The sequence below is a fragment of the Hyperolius riggenbachi genome, chromosome 11 (assembly GCF_040937935.1).
Source record: "Hyperolius riggenbachi isolate aHypRig1 chromosome 11, aHypRig1.pri, whole genome shotgun sequence".
Classification (NCBI taxonomy): Eukaryota; Metazoa; Chordata; class Amphibia; order Anura; family Hyperoliidae; genus Hyperolius; species Hyperolius riggenbachi.
Window position 1 is genome coordinate 120,661,116 of NC_090656.1, and position 9,072 is coordinate 120,670,187.

Genomic DNA, 9,072 nt, shown 5'->3' on the forward strand with positions numbered 1-9,072 from the left:
AGTAGCGAATGAATGGAAACAATGGGAGCACTGTAAGGTGAAAATTGCTCTGGTCCTTAAGGGGAAAAAACCCTTAGTGGTCAACTAGTTAAACACACCATACCCATTCATATTGACTGCTGAAACATGTATATTATGCATCCATGTTTCTGTCATTCCCATAATATTGTGGAAGCTAAACACCAAGATTTGTGCAACATAAGAAATTGTGTGTCTGAGGTAGAACACAGAACATTGAATGTCGAAGATGTTACTCACAGACATGAGACAGCAATCCCTGATCTAAATAAACGAATAAAGATTATGGAAGACAGGATGATTGATGCAGAAAACTGTAATAGGAGGAACAATGTAAGGTTGTTGGGCCTGCCTGCACAAATGATGCAGCCGCGTCTGACCAGCGTTGTGCGTACTGATGTCACACCGTGGGTCCGCGGAACACAACGGTTGGACACAGCTGGATTGTTTGTTCGGGAGGCTTTGAAATTTTTATTGGTCAGAGGGTAGCTGCAGAAGAGCGGGCAGGCTAGTTTAACCTCCTGGGCGATAATCCCGAGCTGAGCTCGGGGTATATTGCGCAGGAGGATTTCTCAGGCCCTGGTGGGCCGATTTGCATAATTTTTTTTTGTTACACGCAGCTAGCACTTTGCTAGCTGCGTGTAACTTCTGATCGCCGCCGCTCGCCGCCGATCCGCCGCTACCCGCCGTGCCGCACAGCCTCCCCCCCGGACCCCCTGCGCAGCCTGGCCAATCAGTGCCAGGCAGCGCTGAGGGGTGGATCGGGACTCCCTCTGACGTCACGACGCCCATGACGCCGGTGACGTCATCCCGCCTCGTAGCCATGGCGACCGGGGAAACCCAGCAGGAAATCCCGTTGTGAACGGGTTTTCCTGCTTACTCTGATCGCCGAAGGCGATCGGAGTGGGTGGGGGAATGCCGCTGCAGCCCAGGGCTCGCTACATGATTTAAAAAAATAAAAAATAAAAAAAAAAGTGCTGCGCCCCTCCTGGGCGATGCAATTGTATCGCCCAGAGGGTTAACAGCGGCTTATAGGCATTAGCCGACTGCAGTTTGTCTCCCACATCCCTTCATGTAGCAAAGGGGGTGGCTGGCATTATTTCTTTTAATTTTTTGTAATACAGCAGTTTTTTAATAAAACCAGTACACTTTTACATTATGTGGAGCTTCTTTTTGCGCACACAGCTGTGGAGAGACTGAAGGTGGAGTGCCAGTGAGGCTGCAGGATGGCCAATACCCCGAAAGTGAAAACAGGCCCAGAAGGCCGTGGAATCTGGTGAGTCTTTTCCTGAAGTGGGGGGCTTCTTCATTCATAGTAAACAAGCATTCATGAGCGCTTATCCATAGTTACCTAAAGAACTGTAAACTGATTTACTGATGGTGCACACATCTAGGAGGAGCGCCCCACTGTCTAATTAGTAATTTAAGACAATTTTGTGGTTAATGCTTAATTGAATTGGACTCCTATCTAATCTTATGATCTACTGCTCTGTGTATGAGCTCAGTATCTTGGTAATAACAGTTTTTTTTTTTTTAATTAGTGATAGACGCAAAACTAAAAAAAAATACACCTTTATTTCCAATTAAAATATTGTGGCCATACATTGTGATAGGGGCAAATTTTAATGATGTCATATCCGGGACTGATGGCAAAAAGCATATGTGGGTTTTAATTACGGTAGCACATATTATTTTAAAACCATAACGGCTTAAACTAAAAAATAATTATTTTTTCTATTTTGTTTCTTATTATTCCCGATAAAATGCATTTACAATAAAATAATGCTTACCATAATGTACCACCCAAAGAAAGCATAATTGGTGGTGAAAATTATAGATTATTTTGTTGTGATAAGTAGCAACAAAGTTATTGGCGAATGAATGGGAGCGCTGTAAGGTGAAAATTGCTCTGGTCTTTAAGGAGAAAAATCCCTAAGGGCCCGTTTCCACTATAGCGTTGCGGAATCGCCGGCGAATCACCGCAGGCAAATCGCATGCGGGTGCGATTTTGCATGCGTTTTTTGCCGCAATTTCGCATGCGATTTCGCATAGGTTAGGGTGATGCGATTTTAACCATGTCACTGCCTGTGTGAATCAACATGGGTACCTATGCGAAATCGCATGCGAATTCGCGGCAAAAAAACGCATGGGGAAAACGCATGCGATTTCCCTATTAAATACATTGCGTGCGATTCGCCTGCATTCCACACGCAGGCGAATTCTGAAGGCCCTGGCGTGCAGATTTTTTCTGCACAGAAAAACGTTCAGGAAAACGGACAAGTGGAAACAGTCCCATCCACTTGTACTGGCTATGCGAATTCGCATGCGGGCAACGCATGCGAATTCGTGATAGTGGAAACGGGCCCTCAGTGGTCAACTAGTTAAACACACCATACCCCTTCATATTGACTGCTGAAACATGTATATTATGCATCCATGTTTCTGTCATTCCCATAATATTGTAGTCTGTGGCCATTATTCAATTAACATTTCTCCTGAGTTTTCTCCCAAGAGATACTTTTTATCTTCTGCAAAAATAGCTATTCAGCCCCCAGTAATTTAAAATATATTCACAATTAGGTGAAAGAGCAATATCAAACTCATCTGGATATATTTTTGCTTGCTGGGGGCTGTAAGGGTATTCTTGTGATAAGCTGAGAGACCGTCTTTATGGAGAAACCTCAGGAGAAAAGTTAATTACGATCTCTTGCGAGCAATTAAAGTTGTGGTTTTTATTTGTAAGGCATTCTGCATTAGTTACTATTCATTTGTTTTGTTTTTTTACCCTCCACATTTTGTTCTTCTAGTAATACTTAATTTAACACAGGAAGAGTAATACACTTCCTTGCTTTTTATGCACCATCCTCCTCTCTAACCTCTATATACCCCAATTGATCCCTCTAATAGTTTAAATATCATACTTTTTAGCAAAAAAATTCTGTAGCTTATTTAGTGTAATATTTTCCTCTACTAAGTGTCATAAAGGTTCTCAGGAAAGCCTTGTTAAAATAAATATCCTTTTAGTCACAACATTTTTGAAACCACATTGCATAAAGATCTGCAATAGTTTTACCTGGTATTGAAGTTCGTACAACAACCAACCCTGTCATTTTTTCATCTGTTAGTCGTAAAGTTGTAAATGTACCTGAAATCACAAATATATCAATATTATTTAATTGTTTACCTTAAGATCTTTGAGCGTTTTAAGACATGTTGATGTGTAGATATCCACTGACTGAACTGAAATGGAATAACGTTTTTATAAGCCATTTAAAAAGAATCTGAAGCCAGATTAAAAATGGCTTTTTAGCTTATATTCAGCAGGGGCATGTTTGCCCCTGCTAAAACGCAGCTATCCCATGGCATAACGAGGGGTCTTTACCCCCCAAATCCCCTCCGTGGTGCCCAGGGAGCGCTTCCGTGTGAGGCAGGGCTATGAGCTGCAGCCCTGCCTCACACGCGTCTGTCAGCGGTGGATCTCTGCCTCTCCCCCGCCCCTCTCAGTCTTCCTTCGCTGAGAGGGGCAGGGGAGAGGCGGAGATCCGCTGCTGACAGACGCGTGTGAGGCAGGGCTGCAGCTCATAGTCGTGCCTCACACGTAAGCGCACAGGGGCAGCAAAATCCACGACCAAGAAAGTTGTGGATTTTGCAGGGGGGATTTGGGGGGTAAAGACCCCTCGTTATGCCGTGGGATAGCGGCGTTTTAGCAGTGACAAACATACCCCTGCTGAATATAAGCTAAAAAGCCATTTTTAATGTGGCTTCAGATTCTCTTTAAAGACTCATATTTCTACAGATGAGAACATTTGCTGTTAAAAGTACAAATTGAAACTTAAAAGTGAAGAGACATGGGGGCGTGGTCAACATGGTGACCTAAGCAGATGTGCTTTGCGGAGCTCCGCTGCCTGGCCCCTCTTTTAAGCTAAGTTACCGATTTTCGGACTGACTAAAAAAACCAATCAAACGGCTGCCAAAAGCCTTACAGAACTTACCGAGCAACCTGGATAATTGGTTTGAACCCCCAGTGGGGGAAGAAGAGGGAGAGAATTCACCTTAAGGCCTCTTGGCAAGGGACAGCTAAGCCTTCCTGCTCTTAAAGGAGTCATCAGGGGAGAAATAGTAAAATAAGTGGTACTTACCGGGGGCTTCCTCCAGCTCCAAGCTCCCAGGACGTCCCTCACCGCAGCTCTGCCCGCAGCCGTTCACCGCAGGTCCGTCCCGGTCCCCGGCGATGACGTCAGAGTGACCTCCAGGTCACTCTGTACTGCGCCTGCGCGAGCGGCGCTGTCAATAACCGCCACGTGGGCCGGAGCAGACTGCGCAGGCGTAGTAGTACGATACCAGCCCTACCAGAACATGTCTCAGAAGGGCAGACAGGAAAAGGAGGAGTGAAGGGAGACAAGGGGCCTGATTCACAAAGCGGTGCTAACAGTTAGCACCCTGGTGAAAAGCCCTTTATCATGCCTAAACTCAGTTTAGGCATGATAAGTTTAGGTGTGATAAGTTTAGGTGTGATAAGTTTAGGCATGATAAGTTTAGGTGTGATAAGTTTAGGCATGCTAAGTTTAAGCGCCAACTGCGTTAGCACCGCAGTGCACAGCTGATCAAAAGTTTTACGCTAGCAAAGACTGGTGCACTTTGTATAAAGTTTAATGGCGCTGCTTTGCGTGCGGGACTTTGCAAGCGATCTAAACTTATCTAAACTTAGCATGCCTAAACTTATCACACCTAAACTTATCACACCTAAACTTATCACGCCTAAACTGGCTTTTCACCAGCATGGTGCAATGGTTATCATGCCTAAAGTCTTTTAGGCATGCTAACTGGGTTAGCACCGCTTTGTGAATCGAGCCCAAAGCATCTAAATCCCCGGAGAGAACATCAGCCACTCCCCTTCCAGCTAGAGTATCACCACATTCCAGACAAGGAAAAGATGAGGACATGTCGCAGGTACTAACACAGAGGATACAAGCCAACCTGCTTTTGCTGAAATAATGGAAGCTATTAGGCAATGTTAAGCAACACTAACAGCAAAAATTGACAGTGTGGAAGCTAAACTCAGCTTACAGCACCAAGATATGTGCAACATAAGAGATCGTGTGTCTGAGGTAGAACACAGAACATTGAATGTTGAAGATGTTACTCACAGACATGAGACAGCTATCCCTGATCTAAAAAAAACGAATGAAGATTATGGAACAGTAGCGTTCCTACCTAAGTGCGCAGGAGGGCGTGGCGCACCGTGTGCCAGACAGCCAGGGGGTTGTCGCCACGACCCCCCTACACCTGACTAAGGAGGGGAAGAGCAGCGCTAGGAGGAGGGGTGACAGCAGGGATAGGAAATATCCCCCCCCCTCCCTCATCTGGGTCCCCCTCCTTCTGCCTCTCTTCTCCCCCCAAAAATGCGGGCAGCAGGCCGGGGGCAGTGGGCAGCGAGCAGGCTGGCGCGGAGAATACAAGAAGAACAGGAGCGCACCGCTGGTGCAATAAACTTTTTTACTTGGTATCGACACACATTAAAATTACACTTACACTGTGTAGAGATTAAAAAGCGCCTGTATAGCCTGCCGGTGGTCCTCTCCTCTCACCCGCGCTTGGCCAGAGCGGCGGGGTGCGATGATGTTTGGCGTGGGAGCGGAGGCGGTGGGCGGAGCCAGGTCGCGGAAGTGCCGTCTGACGTCACGACGTTTCGGCGTTAACCACGCCTTCATCAGGTGACGTAGCGGCAAAGACGGCAATGTTTTATACCCACATGTGTGGGCGGGGAGCGAATCCCGGGGACCCTCCCTGGGATGTCACAACAGCTTCCGATTGGCTGTTCGGTGTTTGATAGTAAACCTTACATTACGGATGAATGAATCCGTCCTTGACCTTATATTACGGGAAACATTAAATAAAAACAATGCTACATGCGAAAATGGTTTTAACTATGAAAAGTTTTTGTACTTTTAAAAAATACTTATTTTAATTTTAAAAGATTCTTTTAAAAAGAATTACACTGGTGTTATTTTCATGTTAAATTTTATGTTCATTCATATTTATTTAAACGACGATGCAGATGCACCTCAATGGGCACCTTCATGTAGTACATGGTGTTCCTAGTCAGTACGCACCGGTTTGGTCTAGAACTGCCACCATCTAGGAGCATATTGCCGCGAGCATTGCCCAAGACTTATCTCGGTTTTTAAAAGAATCTTTTAAAATTAAAATAAGTATTTTTTAAAAAAAGTACAAAAACTTTTCATAGTTAAAACCATTTTCGCATGTAGCATTGTTTTTATTTAATGTTTCCCGTAATATAAGGTCAAGGACGGATTAATTCATCCGTAATGTAAGGTTTACTATCAAACACCGAACAGCCAATCGGAAGCTGTTGTGACATCCCAGGGAGGGTCCCCGGGATTCGCTCCCAGCCCACACATGTGGGTATAAAACATTGCCGTCTTTGCCGCTACGTCACCTGATGAAGGTGTGGTTAACGCGGAAACGTCGTGACATCAGACGGCACTTCCGCGACCTGGCTCCGCCCACCGCCTCCGCTCCCACGCCAAACATCATCGCACCCCGCCGCTCTGGCCAAGCGCGGGTGAGAGGAGAGGACCACCGGCAGGCTATACAGGCGCTTTTTAAACTCTACACAGTGTAAGTGTAATTTTAATGCGTGTCCATACCAAGTAAAAAAGTTTATTGCACCAGCGGTGCGCTCCTGTTCTTCTTGTATTTTCTATTAGATTTGCTGGCACCACCCAGCCTGTGGAGCTGCACCCATTCATATCCTTATACACCCCATCAGTTGAAGACTGCGCAGGAATTTTTCTTTTTGTCTTTGGCGCGGAGAATACTCACGTTACTTCCGCGTATCAGCCTGGAACGCTGCGTCGCCATCACGTGCCTCTTCTGCGCCTCCAATCATTGGAGGCGCAGTAGAGGCACGTGACGGCGACGCAGCGTTCCAGGCTGATACGCGGAAGTAACGTGAGTATTCTCCGCGCCAGCCTGCTCGCTGCCCACTGCCCCCGGCCCGCTGCCCACATTTTTGGGGGGAGAAGAGAGGCAGAAGGAGGGGACCCAGGTGAGGGAGGGGGGGATATTTCCCCCCTCCCCGCCGCTATCCCTGCTGTCACCCCTCCTTCTAGCTACACGGGGGGGGAGCACTATACCACCTAAACTGGGGGCCACTATACTACCTAAACTGGGGGCCACTATTCTACCTAAACTGGGGGCCACTATACTAGCTATACTGGGGGCCACTATACTGGGGGCAGCTAAACGGGGGGCCACTATACTAGCTACACTGGGGGCATCTATGGGGGCCACTATTTTACCTATACTGGGGGGGCACTATACCAGCTACAATGGAGGCAACTATACTATCTAAACTGTGGGCCACTATACTAGCTATACTGGGGCAACTATGGGGGCCACTATACTAGCTATACTGGAGGGCAGCTGTACGGGGGCCACTATACTAGCTACACTGGGGGCAGCAACACTACCTACATTGGGGACAGCAGCTATGCTGCCTATCCTGACTATACTACCTTTACTGGGGGCAACTAGCTACCTATACTGGGGGCAACTGCTAGCTACCTATACTGGGGGCAGTGGCGGCACCGGGGGGGGGGTGCTTTGGGTGCTGTAGCACCCCTTAAAATTCTCCAAGCACCCCCCAGCGTGAACTGACTTTCGGCATCTAAGATGCCGTATCAGTTCACCGCAGCTGCAGAGCAGGGCTGCCGACATGATTGAACGTATTCTTTGGGCAAATCTGCAGACATGATTGCATGTATTTTCTGGGCAAATCTGCCGACATGATTGCATGTATTTTCTTGGCAAATCTGCCGACATGATTGCATGTATTTTCTGGGCAAATCTGCCGACATGATTGAACGTATTCTCTGGGCAAATCTGCAGACATTATTGCATGTATTTTCTGGGCAAATCTGCCGACATGATTGCATGTATTTTCTGGGCAAATCTGCCGACATGATTGCATGTATTTTCTGGGCAAATTTGCCGACATGATTGAATGTATTCTCTGGGCAAATCTGCAGACATGATTGCATGTATTTTCTGGGCAAATCTGCAGACATGATTGAACGTATTCTCTGGGCAAATCTGCAGACATGATTGAACGTATTCTCTGGGCAAATCTGCCGACATGATTGAACGTATTCTCTGGGCAAATCTGCACACATTACGTGTATTTTCTTGAGAAAACCTGCACAATTATGTGAATTTTCTGGGGAAAGGGTCACCAAAACTTGGGTCCACTGTCTTTGCGTTGCACTTTTAAAGGGAACCCGAGGTGAGAATAATATTGAGGCTGCCATATTTATCTCCTTTTAAGCAATACCAGTTGCCTGGCTGCCGTGCTGGTCCTCTGCCTCTAATTGTTTCAACCACAGACCCTGAACAAGCATGCTTGTTTCTGGTGTGATTCAGTTCACTACTGCAGCCAAATAGATCAGCAGGGCAACTAGTATTGTTTAAAAGGAAATAAATATGGCAGCCTCCATATCACTCTCACCCGGGTTCATGTCAAATTACAGTTAGCTCCACCCTCATCCGGTCATGGCCACGCCCATTTTTTTGCCGTGGCGCGCTGAGCGCGCCGCATGTTATAGCGCCACCCATTTTTTGCCCCTTTACTTTTTGTGTGTGTGTGTGTGTGGGGGGGGGGGGGGGTCTTATAATACCCAGCACCGGGTGTCAAATGCCTTAGGTACACCACTGTTATGGAAGACAGGATGATTGATGCAGAACACCGTAATAGGAGGCATAATGTAAGGTTGTTGGGTCTGCCTGAGAAAGCTGTTGCTGCTTATATGAAGAATCTCCTACACTAACTTCTACCAGCAGACACCTTCTCTTCTCACTTTGTAATCGAGAGAGTACATCTCATGCCAGCCTGCAGGGGCCCCCCAGGATCATTACCACATCCCATAATCTTCAGAGTCCTCTACTTCAGAGACAGGGATGCATCCTGAATGCAGCCAGGGAAATGGGTACTATTACATTGGAAAACAGTAAGTTAATGTATTTACCAGACTA

General features: G+C 46.6%; 1 protein-coding gene across 1 annotated transcript in view; it reads right to left on the bottom strand.

Annotated features, from left to right (window-relative positions):
- Positions 1–9,072, bottom strand: part of LOC137537869 (mucin-5AC-like) — a 385,525-nt gene that overhangs the window by 61,513 nt on the left and 314,940 nt on the right. Inside the window, exon 24 of the mRNA XM_068259817.1 lies at positions 3,092–3,163. Within this exon, the coding sequence (XP_068115918.1) occupies positions 3,092–3,163 (72 nt within the window). The remainder of the gene's footprint in view (positions 1–3,091; positions 3,164–9,072) is intronic.